This window comes from Poeciliopsis prolifica, unplaced genomic scaffold, assembly GCF_027474105.1.
Source record: "Poeciliopsis prolifica strain line A6 unplaced genomic scaffold, Auburn_PproV2 SCAFFOLD026, whole genome shotgun sequence".
Classification (NCBI taxonomy): Eukaryota; Metazoa; Chordata; class Actinopteri; order Cyprinodontiformes; family Poeciliidae; genus Poeciliopsis; species Poeciliopsis prolifica.
This window is the reverse complement of record NW_026562401.1, coordinates 4555580-4581338: the sequence shown is the minus strand read 5'-3', so window position 1 is coordinate 4581338 and position 25759 is coordinate 4555580. Positions and strand designations below refer to the sequence as shown.

The 25759-nt window shown below is 38.1% G+C and overlaps 2 protein-coding genes across 8 annotated transcripts in view; both read right to left on the bottom strand.

Moving 5' to 3' along the window:
- Nucleotides 1–9225, bottom strand: part of myh14 (myosin, heavy chain 14, non-muscle) — a 34323-nt gene extending 25098 nt beyond the window's left edge. For all 6 annotated transcript variants that reach the window (XM_055047459.1, XM_055047462.1, XM_055047460.1 and 3 more), the window contains exons 1-4: nucleotides 8895–9225; nucleotides 5319–5499; nucleotides 1910–2116; nucleotides 212–368 (exon numbers count right to left, since the gene is read on the bottom strand). In XM_055047459.1, coding sequence (XP_054903434.1) covers nucleotides 212–368; nucleotides 1910–2116; nucleotides 5319–5486 — 532 coding nt within the window. In that variant the 5' untranslated portion in view covers nucleotides 5487–5499; nucleotides 8895–9225. The remainder of the gene's footprint in view (nucleotides 1–211; nucleotides 369–1909; nucleotides 2117–5318; nucleotides 5500–8894) is intronic.
- Nucleotides 9226–9914: 689 nt separating this feature from the next.
- On the bottom strand, nucleotides 9915–23987 carry kcnj14 (potassium inwardly rectifying channel subfamily J member 14). Of its 2 annotated transcripts, XM_055047500.1 has the most exons (6): nucleotides 23820–23987; nucleotides 17989–18094; nucleotides 16955–17782; nucleotides 14865–16595; nucleotides 14033–14350; nucleotides 9915–13421 (listed from the first exon to the last, which is right to left on the bottom strand). In XM_055047500.1, exons 4-6 carry the CDS (start codon nucleotides 15912–15914, stop codon nucleotides 13191–13193), a joined length of 1599 nt encoding a protein of 532 aa, XP_054903475.1. In that variant the 5' UTR covers nucleotides 15915–16595; nucleotides 16955–17782; nucleotides 17989–18094; nucleotides 23820–23987; the 3' UTR covers nucleotides 9915–13190. The 2 variants fall into 2 exon arrangements, with proteins under 2 accessions (XP_054903475.1, XP_054903474.1); XM_055047499.1 differs by having other exon boundaries at nucleotides 14865–17782.
- Between the last annotated feature and the right edge of the window lie 1772 nt (nucleotides 23988–25759).

Sequence of the window (25759 nt, the reverse complement as noted above, 5' to 3'; positions counted from 1 at the left end):
GGTGTGCTACATTTCAACACTGCAGTTGTAAAAATCTTCTCACATGTTTATTTTAAATTTTAAGAGGTCTTGAAATCAAATCACAAGTCAAGAATCAACCACGCCTTGAAATAGCATTCACATTGAGGCCTAGCGATCAAAGATCACGGAGGATATTGTGCAACAAAACGGAGCCTGGAGTCAGTCACAGGTCATGCAGTGCGTTGATTACCTTGAAGCATGCTGCGGTAGGCTGCCTCTGATATGGCGTAGATGTGTGGGGGCATCTCATGGCGCTTTTTGCCGCGATACATCTCCACGATGGACTCTGTGTAGATGGGGAGGTTTTTGTAGGGGTTCACCACCACACAGAACAGCCCTGAATACGTCTGAAAGACGTCAAGACAGAGAGGGATACGCTGCATGTTAAACCCAGAGAAATGCATAGTTTACGTTACTCATAAAAGTTTGAACAAGACAACATTTGCTAAATAAACAGAAAAACTTAGAAATGTTGAGTTTCTGGTAGGAAATTGGCCTTTCATGGAAAGCAAACAAATAATTTTGTTCCTGAAAAGTCACCATTTCAGTGAAAAGCTGTTACTTGGCTTATTCCCTCCAGCTTTCAGCTTTTGTATTATCAAAACACGAGAACCGTCCAGGAGGAAGCATTCTGCTCCCACCATGAGATGCTCTGCATCTCCTACCAGTTTGGCTACTATTTCACAAGCATGAAGATCAAAACTGTCACATTAAGCAATTATTTTCAATCTGTGACACACATGGCTCAACATGCAGTGCCTCACAAAAGAACTTATGAAACAAAATTTTCTCACAAACCTTTGTGTAATTTATTGGATGTTTATGTGACAGACTGAGTTCAATCCTTTAATAAGACGATTCCTGACAAATAAGGAAGTAAGTAAGTTTGAGATAAACCAGTGTTGATGTGAAGTAAAAAAAAAATTATGCCAATTAACTCTGATCCCTCTGATGAAATACAGTACAACCAACTGTCTTGAAAGTAACCTAATAAGTAAATAGTGAACAACTGGGACCTAAACTGAACTTCTGGGGTTAACACTGAACATCAACCTAAATATGCCATGCCCACTGGGAAGCATGGTGATGGCAGCATCATGCTGTAATGATCATTTATTTCGCTAGGAATAAGGAAGTTGGTCAACGCTGATTGCAAAGATGGACTGAGTTAAATACAGAACAATCCTGGAGAAAAATCTTTTGGAGGCTGCAAAAGACTTCAAACTTGTCAAGAGATTTATGGTCCAGCTGCAGCAGCTGAACTAGTGTGTTGAGTTAACACATAAAATCCACCCAGAATATAAACTGAAGTCCTTATCTATAATGTGAAAAAAATGTGACAAAGTTCAAATTATAACTACTTTTATAAGGCAATCCATGAATGACTGAGTTCAATCCTTTAATAAGATGATTCCTGACAAATAAGGAAGTGAGTTTGAGATAGATCAGTGCCAGTAATGTTTTCATAATACATTCCAGTTGCAGTGAAAGTCATAAAAGACTGATACACACTACTGCATCTTATCTCATACTATTACACACCTCACTAAGGGACATCAGTAATGCTCATCAATTATCTTCTAACTGTTTCTGAATTATTCAACACATTAAAAGGAACTTCAACATCTAATAACATTCATTTATTATCATTCTGCTTTAAATGCACATGCTGCCTTAATGCATATTTTATGAATGCATCTCCCATATCTCCTAACTAAATTTTGGCCACTTTTATGGAACAGAAACTGAGGACATCCCTGTTACTATGCCTAACGTCTCCGTAAGCCGACTCCTTACTGCTCCTATCTGGTTGCATCGGTTACAGTCGATGCGACTTGGCTCCAGTGCATCAGCTGTAAACGTCACAGAGCAGCATTCATGCACTCACGTAGATCAGGCCCGAGTAGTATCGCTCTCTGAGGTTGTGCAGCACAGAGGCCTCGTTGAGGCAGGTGAGGTCGGCCATGTCCTCCACCTTACTGAAGCGTGGCGGGTTCATGCGCTGCACCTCCTCCCTGGACAGAGTCAGCTTCCTCTGGCTGTCTGTGAGCTCCACCTCCACCTCGTCACCGCGCTCCTCCCGAATGCTGGCCGACTGGAAAAGATTAAGTAGAAAATAAGAGTAAAGATGAGAGCAAAAGTTACTTTAAACCATTTCTTTATATTTTCCTTCCACCGAGTGATTTTCTGTTTTAACATTATGAAGGTGGTAGTATCGGTAGATCTTTAGGCTTTCTGGACATACTGCAATGTTTTGGGGGGATTTTAGAAGCTTTTTTTTTTTTTTTGCTTCTTTCCAGCTCTTCTATCTGCTTATGACAGCAAACTTCAGTTTCACTTGAAAGCACAAAACTAAAGATGAGACATCATACTTAAAAGTAAAATTGTTTACAAAAGATGATTAGTTTCCAAAAGCCATGTCTTTATTAAATTCAGCGAAGCCCAAACAGGACTGAAGAGCAGCTTCATCTATGGAAATCCCCCAGTCTGAGTTATAATGCTGCCTTTGGTTATGTTTTCTGGATTTGACAAATGTAATGGGAGAAATTAGTGTTTGTAATTCAAATTTTCACAAAAATCTATTAATAAAAAACACTCAAGAACACCAGAGTATGGTTCATGTCTGAATGATTTGTAACTTTACACATTTTTCCCATTTCAAGACCCATATCAAAATCTCTGTTGAAAAGTAAGTGCACAAAGAAAAGCAAGAAAACTGCATATAAAATTGATGTTATTGGTGATATTATTCACCAATCATACTGAAATATCATGTTTTCCTAATGGGTTATTAGATAACGCCTAATTGTAATTTGAGACACATAAAACATCACACAAGAAAGTGAATTTATAATAAGTTTAAAGTGTTTAGCAACTTGTACTTATGTCATTCAGCTTTGGATAAAATATAAGCTAAAAGATGTTTTAGTTAGAACATAAAGACAAAATGTATATGAATTATAACAGAAACTGTAATAAAGGTTCCTATATATTTATTATCTCAAATCAACACATTTTAGACAAATTTGAGAAACATTTACCACATTGGGTTTGATCATAATTATGATCTGAAAATCATTCAACTGTTTAAATCACTGTAATATTTGGCAACAATACGTTTTTTTTTTTTTTTTTTACAAAAATACAATTATTATCATCTTGTTTGGTATCTAAAACAATATTTTTGGGTGAGAGGTGGGGTTCATCCTGCTAGTTCATCACAAGGCAACACAAAGACATACAGGACAAACATCCATGCACACACCTTTAAGCTCTAGAGCCCCCAAAAACCACTCATGTTTTTAAACTGTGATAGGATGCTGGAGTACTCAGAGAGAACCCACACATGCACAGGGAGAATCTGTGTGTTTCTCCATGCCAGGATTCAAACCGAGGACCTTCTTGTAAGGCAACAGTGCTCCCACTGTGCAACTCTTAACTCAAGACCAAAATTATAAATGAGCTGAAAGTGTGGATGTGTCAAATTAAGGATGAAAGATATCGTCAAAATATAAATCAGTGTAAAAACCCAATTTATTTTTTGAAACTTACATTTTTATTTTTTAGATAATGACAAAAATCGGAGTTGGGAATATAAACATTTTTCAAGCTCAGGTTTAATTTTTTTCAAACCTTAACAAATATGGAACTGATAAAATAGGATTATACTATGACATTTTCTTAAAGGGATCCAATCCGCTCTAATCTTCATCTTCACAGAACATAAGAACCTATATGCAACAGACACTTTATTAGGTACACCAACTACAACAGTTATGGCATAGAGTCAACAAATGCCATTGAGACATTCTAGTCCATATTGACATGACAGCATCAAGCAGCTGCATATTGGGATGATGCTACAGTATTAAAACAACATTATCAATTTTCAATGTTTTCTGTGACCTTTAGCGTCTTGGCCACTGTCATCTGTGTCAGACATGGGGAATCTGCTGCTGTGAGATCATGCATCACCTGGAGCCTGAGAAGTTCTAGGTAGAAAATATTTATTTGTATATATTTTGTACAGGTTTGGTTTAATTATTTCTCTGGGTGTGTTGCTATTTTAGCAAATTGCATGTTTTAGTCTGTATGCTCTAGTTAGCGATTACTCGATTACTAAATTAGTTAACGATTATTTCAACAATTGATCCATCATGATTAATTCTTGTTTCAGCCTTAGTCACAATCGGAGTCACAGTTACTTTCTCATGGTTGGTTGAACTTCAACAAGTCGTCTTCATCACTTCAAGACACCTAAATGCACTGAGATGATGCAGAGAGATGCAGTTTTTGTTTTGCCAAGCAGCTGATCAGTGGAACCTGATAATATGCATATTACAGCTACATTTCCTTGTGATCATGATGCAATGGACGATGGCAGAGCAGAGGGCCCTTCTTTTTGTTTCTGATCTTGCAGTCAATCTGCAAGATCAGAAACACCAAGATTGCGTTGCTGTCTCTGCTACTTAAAATTCACAATGCATATAAATATGAGTCAGTGTCTCTAAAGTACGGGAGAAAAGTGTATGCCAAGACTATGAAACTACATGATGACGTGCATGTTTCTGAGTTTTCCTCTAAGTATGTGTGGTAATTTGTTGTTTTTTATCACTGAGAACGTGACTGTAAAATGAAGTCAGTGTCTGCACCGGCCTCCTTAACATTACGAAGCTGAAGGAGCGTATTGTTCTATTCATAGAGCTTTTTATGAAACCAGTCCAGCAGAGAGAGGGACACTCAGAGACAGGGCATTGAATTCATGAGTCACAACCTAAAATATGCTCTCTGAGATCCACAAATGCTTGATGATGGAACAGAAAAACATTAATTTTATATCAAGGGCCTTTTGTGTGCATATAATGGTTAATGTGCCAGTAAAGAATGAAAAAATATGAATAATAATGAATGAAGTAGAAACTAGAGCATTGTCACAGGGATTAAAGAGCTTCTACCATAAAGACAAAAGCACACACACACACCCTGTGTTTCTTTACGTCACCTGTCTGACACACCTGTAAGTTGAGGGAACAGACTTGGGGCAAATAATTTACAAGACGATGAAACTTAAGACAGTGAAAAGAAAGAATGTTGGGACAAGTTGTAATAAGATAAAATGGTTCTGAGCCCTGACATTATGGCTTACTGTCACAACGCCCTGTGTGTTTTAACACCTGAAGAGGTGATGCAATAAATGAGACAGTGAGTCAGGGTCCAGATGATGCTCGTGGATTAAATTTAATATTTCGGGTAAACAGAACAGGCTGAGGAGTCGGGGTGTTCCCGTGACAGCTCACCTCAAAGCCATGCTTCTCCGACGGCACCCACACCAGCCTCTTGGCAGCCCAGTCGGCCTGGCTGGCGGCGGAGAACATCGAAGAACTGGCGCTGGGAGAGCTCGTCCCCACGCCTGATGACAGGAAGCGGGTGACATCGTTGGCGACGCCCCCTGTTGGCCTGGACATGGTACTGCTGGCACTGTGAGAAAATGAGAAACGAGAAGTGAGATTAAAAACTATTTCGTTCTGCGGACGGAGATGCTGATGGGATTCTGTGACGAGAGATCACACGCTTCAGCACCCACGTGTGCAGAAGGAGCTGCGGTAGCATGCAAGTAACATCCAGCCCATTTAAACCCGAGGCTGGACAGAGGATGGCCTAAATGGGAGATGCGGGAAATCAAGAGGAAGATGAAAATGGAAGAGAAAGTGGGAGATTTGTGGATGGAGAGGGAATGAGGGAGGCAGGGAGGTTTGGAGAAACAGCGAGACACATCAATCGACCGAGTAAACTGACATGACAGGAAAGCTGGGGGAGGGATGTGAGGAGAAAGTTCAAAACAAATCAAACTCCAAGTTTAAAGCACCTCCTTCCACTACAACCCATTGAACCCAGCAGAGATAAAACCCTAGAAAGGAATGCATGGAAGGATGTAGTGGAAAGTCAAAACGCTAAAACGCTTTAGGGGCTGGTGGTCCTGGGAGACAGGAGGTGACAGTTGCTAAAAGTGGTTAAAGCTTTGACACATGAAGGCGATCCAGAGTCAGACTGACTGCAGCACAACAACAGGATGTTTCTAAATTTATTCCAACAACTACAAAGCATTAGTTCAATGAGAAAGCTTCTTATAATGGATGAAACAGCAGAAAATGTAGACTTTATCACACAAAACTGGCTGAGTTTAGGAATTAAAGCTTTGGGGACACAAAATATAACATTTTAAGTGAACATCACAGGCTCCTGGAATCTCTCCTGGCAGTCAATATGCAAAAGAGGTCATGAAAAGATGATCAAACAAGTAGACCAGCTTAAGATCTGGAAGTGAAATAACAAAAAAGGATAATTGGAAAACATGCTATGAAGAAATAGGAAAAAAAAAATTATAAAAATAATTTATTGGCTATTGCCGTTGATTGTCACTGTACCCCCTGTTTATTGACTTAGTGAAAGTACTTGCATACTCAACCAATAATCTGGGTCACGAGTCTGTTTCCCTTGTAGGTCAGAAGCTGAAACGTTCAGGAACCGCTGCTATAGATCTATATCACGGGACGGTGTCCTGAAATACTTTTGAAATATCTACCAGAATCTGCTAAATTTGCTCTGAAATGGATAAACCATAAGGATAACCACACTTCAAAGGAACAAGAAGACACAAGAAATACAAAAGACACCAGCAGCAATGAGACAAACCTCATCTTTGATCCAACAGGCAGCTTAATGTCCAAATTTGTACAAGGAATGTGCTAGGTAATATGGCATCTCTGTGCCACTGCAGGTATGTCATCAGGCCTGATTCCTGCTATGTGCCTCAGTACGACTCTTTTCCTCCGCCTCTTTATATCTCTACTCCCAACCTACACCTGCAACTCCAATTCAACACTGGGCGTGGAGCAAACATGTCCACAAAAGAACTGGCACCACCCAGACAGTCAGTATGGAGCTATGAAGTATGAAGAAACGCTCTCAATTAGTTTATAGGTTGTCTTATTATATATGTCAAAGGTTTCTTTAAAAACCCTTTAACAAAATTAATGTTAGAAACTATTGAACTCTCCTCTACCTGTTGCTGCTCACTGAAGGTCAGATGCCTGAACACCTTTCCCTGGTTTACAATAAAGAATAGTTATTGTCACATAAAAACAAGACTTATAGTGTGGAAAACAAAGGAGTCACAAATCATTCTTATTAAGATATTGCTTTTTAAGAAGCATCTTTAAAATGTTTCTATACAAATAGGTTTGTGCATCCTTTTTGGTTCGTCTAATTTCTTCTTGACACGTCTCCCTGACAGCAAACTTCAAGACTTCCTTCAATAACAACATCCACAATAAGGAGTGTTATGGTCAGCAAGGGCTGTTAGTACTTAGCTTAAGTAGAGTTTTGAATGACATACTATCCTATCTTAATGGCGATGTTTATGTTTATTATATATAAAAGCAAGAGTAATTGTTTCTTTTTTAATTAAAGAAACAATAAAAAAATGTGACGTCACGTTATCTTACACCTTTGTGTGAAAACCGTTATATCGTAGTATTTTTACACAATGTTATCATGCAGTAATAATGTCATGCCAGCCCATGCCTAGTTTATGATTTTTGCTTGTGGTGTTTGAATAAGTAACACTAAAATAAATGCATAACTGTAACAATCAATATTTTAACGAGTAATGGCAACAGCAAGAATAAGTCGTGCTTTTTTGTTTTAAATAAAAGCAACTAGATCATATCATGAATTGTTTTTTTTTTTTATTTCTAATCAAGGTTATCAGAACAGGAGGTGTGAATTTCCTACCAGTCCATGCCTGTTAGAAACATATCTTGACAGGGAAATGAAACAAAGCCACTGATGACATCATAAGTGAAAAAGGCACTGCCTAAGTGAGTCACTAAATAATCTGAATACAAATCAGTGCTCTCTCATCAATCACAGTGGAGGGCTTTGCATTGCCTGCCATATAGCTGCAATGTATCCTCCTCCTAAAGGACACTCACACACAGACAGACAGACAGACAGACAGACAGACAGACAGACAGACAGACAGAGAGACAGAGACCTCAGGCTGTCGCAGTACAGCGTGGACTGAACAGCTAAACTCCTGCAGCAGCTGGAGTTGCCAAAAACCTGACTGCTCTCCTCCATAGCAACACCCCATAATAAAGCAGCCCACAGACAATACCCCCTGAGTTGGAACTGAGGTCATCCACTGCGGGGTCCACCTCCTCTGTCTGTCTGTCTCTCTGTCTGTCTTCCTGCGGGTGTGTAATTATTAGGTTGTTCGTGTATATTGGTGGCGATGCTGGAGCTGGAGACGCCTTTTTTATTCCTCTCTCAGCTTTGATACGACTTCTTCTTTGTTTTTTTTTTTTTGTTTTTTTTTTTTTTTTTTTTTTGAAGGCAGACACTGAGGAAATGTGACATGTTAAAGCCAGCGGCTGTGATAATGACACAGGCCGGGCTGCAGAGGCACACAGATGCGGCGTGGAGCCTAAAAATAACCGGCATAATTCAGAACTGAGACACAAAACTAAGGAAGAGAACCACACCTTGGGCGGAAGACGTGAAGCATCTCCAGCTTGTAATTGATGAAATCATCCATTTTCACCCTTACATGATTTTATTCATGTATTAGGAAAATGAATCAGCGTGGCTACAGCCTATTAATATATAGGTCGAGTTTCTAAGATGAAACAGAGGGCATTTTTAAACCAACATGAACGTCGTCAGCCTCCTTAATGTTTCATGTTAAGGCTCTGAGCTCACATTCACTAAGCATGCGAGGTTAGCCAGCTCCCCTGAAATACGAGACGTTTAAGGATATTGCCCCGGCTACTTACGAGTTGGATTAGGGTAAAGGTAATTAAATGTCTCACCTTCAGGTTCCGATGTGAGTGGTGGATAAGGCTGCGGTGTGAGGAGAAAACGGAGTGAGGTTGTTTCGTGGATATTTCCCTGCCTGGTAGGTGTGTAGCCTTACCGCATATGCGGTTTTTATCATGGCATTGCTCTATGAGCGGAGCCGCACACTCTCCGCGGTGGGAATAAAGTGGAGAGCACTGAGGGCGACGACGACGGCTTCATTCCCGAACAGCTTTTTCCTGGTGGTGGACCAACCAAGTGCGAGCAGAGGGGTTTAACAGCGAGAGGACTCCAATGAAAGCCTTTAGTTTAGCCGCAGACCCGCCTCATGAATGCGGCGGCAGCTCTCCGCCCTAAATGGGGCAGCTAACGGGCGTGGTGACCAATCACATTGACGTTCACACAAACGGCTGTACCGTCAGCCAATGGTGAAAGGCGGTAGGCGGCATCATGTTTGACTGACGCGTCAGTTAGCCAATCGGAGTGTTGTAGCAGCAGCGCAGCAGGTGCCGTGTGGTGATCTCGCGCTACCGTGGGGGGATTTGCGCGCCCTTTGTTTACCATTCTGTGGCATCGACGTCCGCAGTCACTGATCCTGGATCTGATTTTAATATTTTCACCAAGAAAACAGCAAAGAGTGTTCGATTAGCGTCTGACCCCAAGGCACGTGATTCAGATCATCCTTGAAAATCCGACTGAAATCTGCATTTCTGCAGGGTATGGTTCACAGGGATATTTATAAATATTTCCAACAGTTCAACTGAGTCACCCCAAACCAAATTCAACAGTTTATAGGTAGTCATTACATATAAATGTCGTGGGATGTAAAATATTGTAACATAGGATTTCACAATTCGACGAGAAGAAACACTGAATATTAGTTTATTTCTTTCACTCAACCATAATAATTACAGTTAAATACATGCACATCAGGTTGAAATGTAAATTCAAATCAAATCCAGATGTGCTACACCTTGTTTGTGTTTAAATCTGTAATCTAACAATGTGAGGAAAATATTCAACAACAAAAAACATCATTGCAGTTGCATCAGTTTATTTTATTTGTTCGACAAACAATTGTGTTTTATTTGGAAGTGCTCTGTCCCTGATGTCACTCTAAATTACAAAGTAAAATAGAGAATCCCCATTCTTAAAACAAACAATCAAAAAACATCATTGGAACCTTTAATAATTTTCTTTTAGTTTTTTTTTTTTTTTTTTTTTTTAAATGATGGCATCACAGCATATTGCAAAGTATTAAAATGTGTTGAGCTGTATTGTGAAAAGTAAATGTCAGCCAAACAGTTTCTTCTGAAGTTCAAAAGATGCTACGAAAGTGATGGTGTTTTGGGCTCAAATTACATGTGGTGGCAGTGGAGGCAGGGTGAATAACACGGGCCACTGTGGAGACTATTAATAGGACATGGAAGCAGTGAAGAAGAAAAGTGAGAGGAAACAGTATTAACACTGATGTTAACAAATAAAATGTTACTAGTTAAAAACACAGTCCCTCCTGACGTTGCAAAGCCTTTCGTCTGACACGGCATCTGATTCTACAAAAATACTGGGACACTGCAGTATATAGGCCATTTTACTTTTGTGCAAAACTCAAGGAACAAAATTACAGGTTGTACATTAGACAGGCTAATTTAGGTAACTCTTCACATGCTGCTTCCTTTACACTTAAAACATTTAACAACTTAGGCTGTGTGATTCACATTAACTTGTAAAAGAATAAAACACACCCAAAAGTTCAAAGTGCTTTGTAAAATAACTAGAAAGTGCACATTTTATACTCTGTGGTATAATGACGAAACATAGCTTCTTAAACATTCACTTTGTGCTCATTGTGTACCTGCTCAATTGCTGAATGAATTAGCAAAAATTGGTGTTTCAACAGCCTCTGAAATCTGGACCTAGAATTACATCACATACAATTCCACCTGAACTAGGAAGGCAGAACGACCAAGTTACAAGTTAGAAAAATTAAATATCAAATACAGCACTCTCTGAAGTCATAACTTTCAATTGGGGAGTAAGGAATCAGAGTCAATGTGGCTGCTCTGCATATTGACATGGCATGAATTGCAGGAATAAACTGTACGTTTTAATTTCTGATGGTTTGGATCTCATTGACCTATGGCATACCCAGCACTGTGTGGCATTAATTTGCATATTTCGTCTTTGTTCAGATGCATACAACAAACTTGTAGGACCTCTTTGAAGCAAAACATCACCTGCTTGCCAGCTTCCTATAAAACAAGATTAACTCAGGTGTTACATAATTCCCAAACAAAGGCTCCAATTTGAAATGTAGCATTGTTCCTGTTGTAAAGCAGAAAACCAGTGGAGTTGACGAACAACCCTGATTAAATACTACCTGCCAATAACATTTCACAAAACTTCTTAAAATATTCTGTAAAATGTAAGCATTTATACACTGAATGAACATCCATCCATTCAGTCTCTACACTATTTTCTGTGGGGGACCATAAGGGTAAGTACGAGGTGGACTGGTCACCAGTCTATCCCAGTGGTAAAACTGAGAGAGAAACCATTATGCACACACATGCTCAATCCCAAGGCAAGTTAAGGTAGCCATTTACACATAACATGCATATTTTTGGAGAATGGAGGGAGTGGGAGTGCTCACATGAAGCTTCTTACTACAGGGCAATATCACAAACAACTGTTCAACCATTCAGCACTCACCATAATCCCAAAATAGATCTTATATTGCACAATGTGAAGGACTGATATAACAGAAAAACAAATAAACTGGTTATTTCTGCATATTTAACTACATCTTACATGCAGAGCAGCCAAACTTCTCACTTTCCAATTAGAAGTTCAAACTTCATAGGGCATTCCAGAGCATTTCTTTTTGTTCTGAAAACTGGAAATTCAAACTTTCAAGTACCATGGAAAAGGAATATAATTTTACTAACCAAAAGTTGATTCTTTTGAAGAAAAGGGGTATAACAAAAAATGTCTTTAAGCACAATACATAAAATAAACAGCTGCAGATGAAGGGGCTGTAGCTACATTTCTGAAGGCACCACGTTTTCACAGAGAACCCATCTGTAATATATTTCAATTAGAAAGCTTTTACACAATTTATTGAGCTTAAAATAAATTAATATCTTATAAATATGATGTTTCAGTCCACTTGTGCAAATAAAAGACAGTTTTTACATACGCAGAAACAACAAGACATCAAAATCTTGCCATCATCATAAAATCTGTCCGACTCCAGTCAGCTGAGTCACAATTTTATGAGGTTTTCTGAGGTTGAAGTCCTTTTGTGTCAAATTCAGAACCAGCAGCAGCGACTGAAACACTTCACAATCTATAACACCTTCCCTCAGTAAGCACATTTTCCAAAAATGACAGAGAATCGCAACAAAAAGATGTTCTTGCTGATATTACATATCAGGATTCAGAAGATATTAGAGCAAGAAAAATGCAAGATTAACAGATCATCTGGACAAAGTCAATATCATCTGTCCGACTGTGCCTCATCACCTTACCATAGACTCTCCTGAAAACAAATAAGTAATATCAACTCAAAATGTATTAAATAAGTCAGTAACATTATTAGCAAGCCAAAAAATCTGACAAAAGACAAAACAAAAAAGAAGAAAGCATGCAATACACTCAGCAAGGAGAATCTGTTGAAAACTGCTGCTGGTTTCCAACAGCTTCTCCTTGTCACGTTTGGTCTGCAATGAGGATTTCTGCTCAAATACCAAAGTACCCATTCTCCAGCATTACAGAAAGGACACCAACTATACTTACCATTGGACAGTAAAACACTGAAGTGATAAGTCAGCATAGTTTTGAAAATGCATTCCTGAGTAGCAACAAACTTATGTCACAACAGCAGCTGAAAGAGAAGCTATTTTTTCCAGTCCAGAATCACTGAGAGCCAGTGGCGAGTTGTAGCCAGCAGGTGGAGCTGCTGCACATCCTTCTGATCAGGGATTAGAGTCAGATGACTGTGCTGTGGAAGTGATGGGCCAGTTGTGAGACTTAAACAAGTTTTCAATGATTCTGAAAGACCGCCAGGCCCAATCAGGCAACTAGGTCAGAGCTGTGACTAAACTCCCCAAACCCTTCTCTAACTTTTTCCTCTCTCTCGTGTTTAACACTGGGTTCCCATGTAAATCTAACAAATCTGGCAATGCTTAAATAGTTGATTTTCACTTCTTGCTTGGTCTGCCCAAATAAACTTGCCTGACTCTGTCTTTTTTGTGTTTTCCCCTGAAGCTCTGCCTGTTCTCTGTTCAGCAGACTGCAACTCTCCATGCTTAGTTACAGTGAAGATGTTCTTGCAGGGATGGTCTTCGGGTGGGTTGGGGAGAACAGCCATGTTCTCGATCTGCTTCTTCATCTGGGGAGGCGAGCTCCAGGGCCACTTCATTCTCGTAACAAAAGGACGAGCATGAGCTTCCGATGTACCTCTGCTCGGCCAGCTCTTTTGCACTGCATGACGGAGTGTTTGGGATTTCGTAGGTCCGGTGGAAAAATGAATAGTCAACCTAGAAAAAAATGAGAGTTTCGTTAGTTTAATTCTCATTAAGATGTGTCTAAGGAGCACAAATGCAAAAGATAGGTCATTTTTGTTTTAAGATTAGAAAAAAAATATTCCTTTGACCAATAGAACACAAAAACTACAAAAATATTTCCCTGTAGTGTAGGAGAAGCATTAGTAAAATCAAAATCTGAAAGATGTTGGACTCTTGATGTCTTTAATTTAAGTACAATCATTTCAATTGAAATAAAATTTGACAATAGGAAATTATTGTTGTTTTACTAAACTATTAGTGCCTCAATCATTGGCACCATGGCTGTTAATACTTTAAACAGTTACTTTTTGCCAATAAGCAAACATTTAGACTTTTTGTCTAAGATGTCAAATTTTACATCATCAAGAGTCGCAGACATCAGCTCATTTCACAGATTTTCTATCAGATTTAAGTCTGGGAACTGAGATGGACATGGAAGACAGCTGATTTAATGTCTGAATTTAATAAACATTTATCTTTATATTATCCTGGTATTTCAAAAACAAGCTTCCAGGGACCATTAACCTTTACCAAGGCTGCCAAGCATTTCTAAGGACAGTAATGTATTATTTCTCCTTTCTGACCTGGAAGCCGTTTTTCCTCTCAAACAGTACAGGTTCAAAACGGTGTCCCCATAAGATTTCAGAAGCCAGATAGGAGCTGCGGCATTGTGTTGTCATCGATGTGGCCTCCACCATCCCTTCAAGTATGACCACCACCTCCAATTCAGAGTCATTCTTCAAGGCTTTTTTGTCTATCTCGAAAAAAGGTGACTCTTCATTGATTTCGTGCACTATAGTCACGGGAGAGACCAAAAATATGCGATCTGTGCCAGTATCAAAACCCACGTTGATGTCTGCATTGTCGAGTGGCAGATACTCCCCCTCTGGTGTCACCCTTGGCTGAAAACAGATTTAGGAAAACAGAGAAAGAGTAAGTATTTTTTTAGGCACAAATACTTCAAATTCAAGAAAACTTTCAAAAGGAATATCTGGAGACATGCACAGGTGTACACAAAGCGATGATGTAAAAACATTGAAAAGTACTAAATAAAAGCCTTTAAAGAATTATATTTATTGACAAAGAACAGTCCTCTACCACTATATGCAAGGGGAAATGGGATGATGAAGGACAATGGCTCTCAGTAAAGGAATTGTAGGCAAGTTAATCCATGGCAAATCTTCCAAACGCTAGAGGAGAATAAAACAAACTCTCATTAACTGGGCCTTGGCAGAATACAAGCCAGATGGTCTCGGGACTCTCTCTCGCTCTGCCCCTCTTCCTCCCTCTGTTTCTCTTTAACCCATCTCTTGTTAAGTCCACCTTCATAATTTGGTACACCATGCAAAACTGTCCAAGTTTAGTTTTTATTGTTTTTATAGTTCATCTTTTATAGTTCATCTTTTCTGTGCTTACCTTCAGTAGTTGTGCTCTGACATGCGCCTCAACCAGATGGCTCTTCCGTAGATTTCCCACCCTCCACATCATGCACAGTTTTCCGTCTCTCAGGGCCACCACAGCAGTATCAGAGAACACCAGAGTCTCGTTGCGCTTCTTGGGCTTGGAAATCTTCGCCATGACTGCCCCAATGATGAAGGCGTCAATAATGCAGCCCACGATGCACTGCAAAACGACCGCCAACACTGCCAGGGGACATTCTTCGGTCACGCTTCTGAATCCGTAACCGATGGATGTCTGCGTCTCCAAGGAGAACAGGAAGGCTGCCATGAAGCTGTTTACTTGTAGGAAGCATGGCTCCTCTACCACTGTATCTCTATCAGACTCTCCTCCAGAGCCGGCGTCTCCTGATCCGGGAGAAGAACCGGAACTGGGGGTAATCTGAATGGAGAGGTCACCATGTGCAGAGGCAATGAGCCAGAAGGCAAAGCCAAAGAGAAGCCAGGAAAGAATAAAGGAGAGCGTGAAGATGACCAGCATCCAGCGCCATCGTACATCCACACACGTGGTGAACAGGTCGGTGAGGTACCGCTGGCCCCTCTCGCTCATGTTGACGAAGGTGACGTTGCAGCGTCCGTCCTTGCCCACAAAGCGTTGTCGGGGCCGGCGGTTTGAGCGCTTGGTGCGACGCCGGCTGGTAGTGGAGGGGGAAGAGAGGGAATCCTGGTCTGCTGAAGAACATCTTTCCACTCTCCCACCCTCACTACCGCCTTTGGTATTCCTTGGACCTGGGCACATTCCTCCTGCTCTCACTCTGCTTTCTCCTCCAGCATCTCCACCAGCTGGCTCATCCACAGCACTCTGCGTCTGTGCGTTGTTTGTGTTGCACTGAAGAGGTAGAGCTTTGCCATTCAGGGCATGGAGTGGAGATGAGCTGGTTGGGCTTCCTGACCCAGTTGGACTCTCTCCTGCCCTTGCACTTTGTGCTAGCCTCATGACCTCCTCCTCCTCCACTGGCCCATCCACCACAGCACTGAAGCGACGTTTGACACGTGCCGCTCCCATCATCTGAAGTAAAATCTCTGTATGTCTCAGTGTGGCTTGGTATAGTCAGTAGATTTATTAAAGGGTTTTACCCTCAAAGTCCTCCAGTCTTTCTTAAAAAATTAGATCCAAGCAATGACCACCAATCCAAACAGGCATTTGTTTCATCATCCACAACCGGTTGTTTGGTTTTCCAAAGTATATAATTGTTCAATTGTTCAGAAAAAGTGGGACCTTATGTAATTATATTCATTGGTAGACCCAATCTTTGAAGTAAATAAAATCAGGTAATCTGAAGTGGAGGTTGACAAAAGCAAGCCAAGGAGTCCCTATTTTGCGACTGCGTTCATGTGAAAGTTCATTCCGGGTGTTTCAGGGGAGAACTGACCTCAGCATGCGACACAAGAGCATGCAGGGCTGGTTATGTTCAGTTTAAACCAATAAGAAGGTGTAGAGGTTTGGAGCAGGCATCATTTGATGAAGAATATAAACTGAAACTGCATTGCAGTTGGGTAATGCAAATAGAAGCATTTTAAGATCACTAAGCTCATGATGGCATACATTTCATAACAATGCAAATAAGAGCAAAACAAAACCTATTTCACTTCTGTTTGAGCAAACTATTCCAGAAAATAACATGCAGAAAAATAGAAGTAAAAATCATGCAGAGTCTTACGATGAAAGATATTTCCAGGTTTACATCCACTTGGAAATAGCGTGAGGTAAAAAAAAGACAGCAGAATAAAAGTCCTGTTTTAGACTAGATATGTCATCACAAAAAAGTAAATACAAACCATAAAAACTAAAAGTGTAGCTCACTTGAACTGTTTTAATAAATTGATAAGTAGGAAGGTCACTTTTGCTGTAAAAGCCCAACTAAATGTTATATAAGGTCATTATTCCTTACTTGATCATGTCACAGCTTTCACTATCTCACATTTACTTCCTAAAAGACTACAGATCTGTTTGGTGGACATTGTGAACTGTTTTACTGCAAATATTAATGTTTAGACTTCTACTTCTAATGATCACCGGCAGGAGACAACACCTCAGAACGGACGTACCTCATTACAAAACTGCATTATGACTGGAAAATCCCTTAACACCTGACAAAAGTGGGGAAGAAAACAACAAGGAAAGATTACTATGATCTATCTCAAGAGAAACCAATCATTTTAAGTTTCTAAATGACTAACTCAAATGTCAAATAAAGGTAAGTACACAGATCACCTTCTTAAAGTTCTCAGCATTTGAGCGCAGGTGAGAAAGCTGGCATTAGCAGAAGATAGACAAATTACTGAAAAATAAGCTGCCATGAAGGGAAAACATTTCTGTGGATTTAAATCTCTTAAGTCTTCGTTGTTTGACGAAGACAGCAAAAAATTTTTTTTTTTGAGAATTTAAAAAAAACAACATGCACTACATTTTTAAAATGAATCATTAAGATTAAATTAAAACTGTTATGCAAATATACCGTGCAAATGACAATGTGCTTGTTGAATTACCTTGCTTAACAAGTTTATATGAAAATAAAGGCTCTTGGTCAAAAAATGACCTCAGAACCAAAAGTCATACCACTAAAAATACAAAAACTACCCAAAGCAACAGAGAGCAGCAGCATTGATATTTGTGCAAATACAGAAAAATACAGGTTTATAACAAATAAAAATGGGGGAATAAATCCTGCCTGAAGTGAGAAATGACATAAGGGTTCATCTTGAATTGCGCGTTGACCTTGCTTTGTTAGACATGATCAGTAAAAGCAAATTTTTGATGTGAAGCAGGGAAGGATCACTGGGCAGTCTGCTGTTTGTCCAGTTCCCTTTAATCAGACGCCAGGATTGGATTTGTGCTCCTCTGGTGTGGACCGTCAGGCCTAACATGCAGCCAATCTTGAAAATAAATTGGGACAAACAATAGGAGTCTAAATGTGAGAAATGCATCTGTTAAAATACAGTTTGCCAGAGAAAACTTATGAAGCAAAATCTTAAAAAAGCAGAGTGAAGCTCCGTCAGAATTATTTTTCTTTTCATTAAATTCTTAAAAGTTACGACATAATATGACACATAATAAGATTACTGATAAGGATGATTCCTACCAGTGCTCCATTGCAGGTTTCTCACATCTGCTGATTGGTTTATCTTTCTGTCGGCAGTCCTAACCGTGAAGAATAAGTTCATCACAAGAATCCATGCAGGCACAGGCTGTGAAGAAAAACATTAACACTAAATCTCTCTGCTTATTTAACCTTAGCATGTTATTTTGCTTTAAATTTTGTCACATTATAATCACAGGCATCATTGTGGTATTTTTTTTATTTATTTTTCTCTCTGTTGACAGAGACCAACACAAAATAGCATAACTCTTGATTTTCAAATGTTTTATGAATTAAAATTTGTATTTGTATTCAGACTCCCGATGAAAAGGATCAGCAGCCATTCCCATTTTTCATTTTTCCTTTTGGCCCAGAATTACAAAATTTATTTAGAACCACAATAGAAATCTTTGAAACTAAATGGCTTGATTTTTTTAAATGCCTCCAATAAGAAATTTCTTTAGCTTGTTAAATTAAAGAACAGCATTGGTTTGAGTTTTCAATACACCTTTTATTAAATTTTTATAGAAAATGACAACAAAAAGTATGTACTTTTATTTTGTGGAAGTGTTGTGCAGATATTGTATGATTTACAACGTGAAAAGCAGATGTACGATTCAGGACAACCATTATAGCGGATGCTCAGGAGACAGCTGACATTAAAATGTCTCTATTAACTTTAATTAGAGCAGTTTTTGTGGAGCTTTTCAAAGCCAAACAGAAATTTATCAAACATCTTGTTTTTCCTTAAAAGAAACGAACTGTTCTGCCAAAACTGTTCAAGGCTTTTTGACGTAAAAGGGATGTAACCCACAGCTTTCTACCACATGTGCTGTGAAAAAACTATGTGGCTGTAATACGATAAATGTGAGAAGTTTGTAAAATCTTATAGGGAGCACAACACCGACCATTTGACAGACAGGGTTGGCGGCTTAATTGCCAGCAGACTGAGATTGGGGCTGAGACGAAGAACCAGGACAAACTGTCTCCAAGAGATGATGAGGGGGTGATGAGACGTGTTGATGTGCGAGGGATTACAGCTGCACTCCTGACTTGTGTAATGTTCACAGCAGGGTTTGCTAATCCTCAGCTTACTTGCATAACAAATATAAACATAAAAAAAACAAACGGTATGGTATATATAAACATACATCGGATTTAGCTTAAGAAAAAAAAACACTGAATTAAAGAGTCTGGTTAAAATATGCAGTGTAAGGTAAATTAACACACAAAATAAGAATCATAAGAAGAACAAACAACTTGATACCCAGTTGCAGAGATTCAACATATTGAAGAAAACACAAATGTTATGCCTAAGGCTAAATTCTGTATCACTGTTATTTTATAAATGCAGTAAATACTTAAAAAGACTTGGGTTCAAAAGTTGAATTGAAAAAAAAGTATTGATTTAGAGTGATGTCTTCATTTTGAAGTCTTATTGTTTCTAAAATAGTCATTTTATGGCCAGCTGCATTTACTTAAGAAATCTTCATGAACAAATGCATGAGGAGGCTGTTGTGACCTTGGTGTCTTATGTATCCTTCCATCCAGGAAACTGCCAAATAAACAATCTCTCAGGTCTGCAATCTGCCACTGGACAACCAGCAGGAGTGGTTGGAGGAGGTGATGAGGGATGATCATGCGTTTGTTTACAGCACTGGCGCTATGAGAGAGTCCTGCTGCAACAGCTTATCGTGTCAAGGTGGCAAATATCTCAAACTACTCCAGACACAAGAACATTCATGGAAAGGTACATTGGACAATTGTTCAAGAGAAGCCGATGTGCTCTAATGCCCAGAGTCAAGCCACGAGGAAAAGAGAAAATGTTAAAGTATTATGTTTTTCTTCATGTTGTCATATTTTCTTTCATTTGTTGATGTATTACGATGACATTAAAAGTGAACAACGCTTCACAAGTCTAAACACATTTAATTATTGTACAACTGATCAGCTTAACTAACAAAAATACTATTAACTAATGGTTAATTGCTATTATTATCGTATTAGTTGATAGCAAAAAGAAGGATCGGTTCAGCCTCCAGTCTTTTTTATGGTTCCTTTCAAAAAACACTTTGAGGCTGGATTAAGGTGGGGTAACATCATTTCACTGTACAGAGATCTGTGAGGACAAGAGTAAAAGTAAAAGCAGATGCTGCATTAGGGTACCTGCTAGAAATCAAAAGTGAATTATCACTGTAATTTCAATTATACATAAAGAAAAAAAACCCCACAAAGGTTGAGGATGTTTCAAATTTAAAGTTTTGAATTAGCTGCCAAATATCACCAAATCCAGGATGCTATATAAACCAGACTGGATGGTGATAATGAATATAGAAAAAGTAATACAAAGCATAAGGCAGTAAACTTTTTTTAGTTAATTTTTTTTTTTTTTGCATTTTCATATTGTAGCAGATTCATAGTTGAATTAAAAAAAAACCTATTTCTTGAAAAAAAAATAAGCGTCACATTGTGTTTTGTCGACTTTTTTGTTTTTTCTGTGGTTGTTTTGTAAAATTGTATTATTATTATTATTATTTTTAAAGGACATGTCTTCTACTGATCTTTAAAGATTTATCCAGATTATAAAGATTTTATGCACAGCATCGGATTTAAGAGTTGCTGAACTGGTTTTGAATAAGTTTCATCCAGCACTCTCTGTTTTATGCTAATGTTAATTGACCTAATCTGTCACATTTCCTGGCTTCAAACGCAAACAGTTTGACTTAATGCATATTTACAAACTATTTGAAGTATTTGATTGTTTTAAATAGGCTGATGAAGGAAGAGTTGACTCAACAAGCAGGCACATATGTAAAAGACAGAAGAGTGAAGCCACAATGGACACATCAATACCTAATATTGATCAGTGAAGGTCAGAAACCAGGCCACATATTGGCGATCTGTCTCCCAGAGTCACATGGCTCAATGCTGAACACATTTCTCTTCATCTCTTTGAAGTTTAGCTAATCTACGCAATTTCTCCTCACAAATCAGACAGTTTTTGTGCTTCATATATACAACTCAAACATCTAAAATACAATTAATAAACATAAGACCTTCAAAATCCCCTCTCTTCAATCTGTTTAAAAACTGTAACAGGAGCTTCCATTAAATTCTTAAAACTTAAAACTTCTCAAAACTAAAATACTAATCTACCCATAATGCCAGAGCTCATGGGGATCCCAGGTGATCCTCATGATCTGAGTCTTTTTGTAACCGACAAAAAGACTCAAATCATGTCAGCACTTAGTCTAAATAACCCCAAAATATACAAAGAGTCAACAATTTTTATGCTAGACTAAGATTAGTCTGATTAAAGGGATAGAGGGAGTTGGTAACTTAAAAAAAAAACACACATGCTGGCACAAATGCTTTTCTCCGCATCCTACAATAAAAACAAACATGAAGTCATGTTGGCATCTGTCTTTAATTTGTTAATTGAAACTATTTCTGCTGCTGCGTCTCCCTCAGTTGCGTGCAGAGATAAAGACCAAGTTTTAATCCGTAGGGGGTTAAGATGTTGCAGGTTGCAATGTTAGTTAAAACTCTACACAATTCTTTTCCAGTTCAGAAGACACCCAAGACACATAAACGAATAAAAACAAAATATTGAGGAATATGGCACTATTTAGATTTCACTTGAATATTACAAATAACTTACATGCAACTCATTGTTCAATTACTAGAAGGTTTCCTAACAAAGATTACACATAAAAGGTTTCTTACTTCCTAAAATATGTTTATGAAGTTTGTCATACTCAACTTAAACATCCATTCTGTATGTTTTTTTTTAAATAAGATCATAATTTCTGAACTCATCCCAACTGCTCAGTTTTAGCTTGTCCCAAAACTTTTATTTCAGCCTAAAACTCTTACCTTCAAAACTGAAGGTTAAAGGATTCATGCTTTACTAGATCATCATTTTTCCAACACCTTCGAGGCTTTAGTTTAGATGCCTTGAGTATTTATAGCCATTGAACTTTTAGACATTTTATTATGTTTCTTTCTCCAGCTTTAATGTATTTAACTGAGATTTTTGGTGACAGATCGACACAAAGTCTTAGTGATAGAAAAAGGGAGGAAAAGTCATCTTTTTAAATTAAATTTTGCAAATAAGATCAGAAGACTGTACCTTTAAGCCCCTTTTGATTATACTTTGTACTGTTTTGCTTTTACAGCTGTGAGTATTTTGAAGGTCTGTCATTCAGCTTTGCAAGTCCAAAGTGATTTTTATTTGTCCATTCTTCTTTGCAAAACAGCTGCAGCTCAGTCAGGTTGGAGAGAGAAAGATGCAAACCTCACTTTTCAAGCCTGGAAACAGATTGATAGTTGAACTTATCGGTGGACTTTGACTAGTTCTTCAAATATATGCATTTTCTTTGAATTAAACAATTCAATTATGGCTCAGACTCTATCTTTAGAGTCAATTCCCTGCTTCCGTTTCAGCATATAGTAAGTTTTCTTTTAGGATTACCCTATAAGTCCATCTTCATACAAACTCTGACCAGCTTCCCTGTCCTTAATGTAGAAAAGATTATTTTTTATGCTACATTGTAAAAACATAATCTTGTGCAACATTAAGCATTTGTAACAATAGTCTTTATAAAGAAACCACCATCCCTCCACAACATACTTCCCTAAAAAATCCTGAGCCATGCATGCTCTGCCACTCGATACAAAGTCGCTTTATCTAAAAGTGCCAACATAGCTGCTATGAATGGAACAGCATCCACTTCCTGCTTTATGTAGGACATTCACAGCCATGACAAGCAGCGGCTAACCAATGTCACTCTGTTGAGAACAACTGTATCAAACTGAATCTAAAACACAGCAGTGTTCCTGACGGCCTCATGGGAGCTCAGAAAATAAAAAAAGGGATTAACCTCCAAATCATCAGGGCATGTCAAACCCTGTGATCACCTTATCCATCCTTTGGTTTGTTTACTGCTGCAATGATATCTGCAAAGTCTTTCCTTATTCATCAGATCACCATATTTAACACGTATAAACTATGTAATGTTTATGTAATGCAACATAAACTATGTAATGAAAGTAAACAAATAGTTTTAGCCTCAAACCATGTAACAGCAGTGCACACATTTTGTTGAGGGGAAAGTTTAAAAACAGATTTAAAATCCACAAAAAATGAAATTCTGGATGTTTTCTGATTAAAGAAAAAAAATTTACAAAGTTGCACAATTTATGACATGTAAAATATGTACATATCCAGAAGTCACATAATTACACATTGAAGGTTGTGTTTATCTGATTAGGTTGTGAAATACTGAGAAACAACCAAAAGATAATTAGAATACAATACACAAATCTCCTTATTATTCAGATATCAAACAAGATCTTGCAGTTTATGATAAAAAGCAAATTGTAAAATTGATAGGTGGTCTACATACAACTGCGAATTTTAGAAAAACTTCAGATTTATTTCCTTGGCTGTGGTAATCTTTCTTTGTCATCATTGAAGCTCCAGGGAAAAATTAAACTTAAGATTTACTGTAAAAAATATATAAATAATCCATTAATATTTAATTTAGATGTAATACTTTAATACATATAATGTATTGTTTATGTATCATTGATTGATTACTAATAATATTATTTAATATTTAGACTAGACTGAAGAATGGAGGAGAATTGCATGATGAATAGTCACTGATGTTTCCAATACTGACAGACAGACCGAACTGAACATGACCAAGAGCTGATATCACACAAACCAAAACTAATCGGCAAGTAAGCCGACACTCATGAGTTTAACAGCATTAAATCCCTAAACTATAAGAGTGCATTATCTTTTAATATCAGCAGAATTCACTCACCCTCGATGTGGGACTTTTCACAAACAAGCGTCAAACTCGGTTGTTCTTCATTAATAATTAAGTTTACTTTTTGGGGGGCGGGGGTAAAAAAAAAAAAAGTTGTAAAAAGAAAATAAATCAAGGTAAAGCTCAGGGCGAGATATTCTGCACCGACGCTCTGACGCTCTGTCCGCGTGCCCTGTCCGAGCGCGCTCGTCCAATCAGCGGCGTGCACGCGCCCGCGCGCAGCGGCTGTGCATGAGAACCTCCAGCTGCTGCTGAATCACGAGGATTAAATCTGAATTTCTCTCGGAAAAGTGACGTAGAAACGCACCCATAAGTGCACTTACATTTATAAGTATATGAAATGTTCTCTTTAGTTTAAATTGATTTAAAAAAAAAAAGAAAAAGAAAATGCATAAAATCTGACATGAAAACTGTAAATAAAAAAGTAGGACAATTTTATTAGTTTCATTGTTTATTTATATCTTATACAAATTTTAGACTTACTAAAGTTCACACCTTCCAGTCTTCTTATCAAACAATGTATTAAAATTTGGATATCAAAAGTTACTGTTAATTTTGCCGATCATTTATATTTCACAATAATAACAAAAGTCAAAGACCTTTCAGACAGTTAGCTTTTGTGAGTGATTGTGAAAGAAAGACTGAAAGAGGGCGCCAGTATGTGTGTATGTGTTACTTAATCTGAATTAATCCCAGTCAAGAGAGTCAGGAGGTCCTATGATGTCATGGGCTCAGTAGTTCTGCAGAAAAGGGGATCAGACAGAGGATAATAAAGAGCAAAACTGCAACAAAAAAAAAAAAAAAAAAACAACAAATAAAATAAAATAATGAAATAATCAAGATGCAAAGGACAACCTATTGCTTTTCAGCATTATCAATGCCGAGTAAACATGATGTACAAGCTGATGTGCGTGGGGCCACATTAAATTGCATAAGTGTTTGTGTGCAAACACTTCTGGAAATGTAATTGAACCATGGAAAACTGTCAGGGAGGAGGGGCTGGAACTGAAAGAATCACCCAGGCAGGAAAGTGAGGTGGGGAGTTTTGATTATGTCAGCAAATTACCACAATAACAGCTAACCGAACCAGGATCAAAATTAGATTTAGAAAATGTAATTTATATAAATACAAGAACATCTTATTTCTGAAAGTGGAACTCATATTTTATGTGCATTTCTGCCTCCATGCCTTGCAATTCTCCCTGAAACTTTTAATTTGATTTTGCTTTGCAGTCAATTCAAGTCTGTGTCCCTGTTGCTTCATTTTCTACCTTTCCTTTTACTCAACTTTGCAATAATATGCTTTTCTTAGTAATCCTTGCGTAGCAAAATGCCCACATCATGAAACAACACTGGCAGAAAATGGGTTTTCATAATACTGCTTCTTAATGGGGTCTAAAATATTTAGTATATTTAGTGTTTCAAGCTGGTTATTTTTGATTGTTTTTGTTTAGTGTACAAAATCTGGAGCTGCAGTTTAAACCTAATGAACCTGGTTGTTGTAATGTTCTTACTATTTCTTAATAAAGTGGATATTTTAAACAACGTGGCTTGAGTCCAGCCAACAGTGTTCATTTCCATCTGCTAAACTGTGAGCCAGTATTTCCATTTACTCATTTAAAAGAGTAAATGGAAAAACTTACCTTTTGTATTAGCAATTTAAGATGGTGGTCGACTCAGAAAAGGAGAGAGCAACCCAGAGTTTTAGATGTTCTGCTTTTGATTTCTAAATACAACATTTAAGAACATTTAATGATCACTGTTGAAATAGGACTTAGGAATGTAATACTGATATCAGGCCACCAGTGGGCAGATTTAAACTAAATATGTATCAAGAAGAGACCCTCCAGTCAGAGGTTTTCTAATCTGAACTAAGCTAATCAGGCTGGTTGGCTGCAGGATTGTCTGTAATGTTGCCATGTCTTCTTTTAACT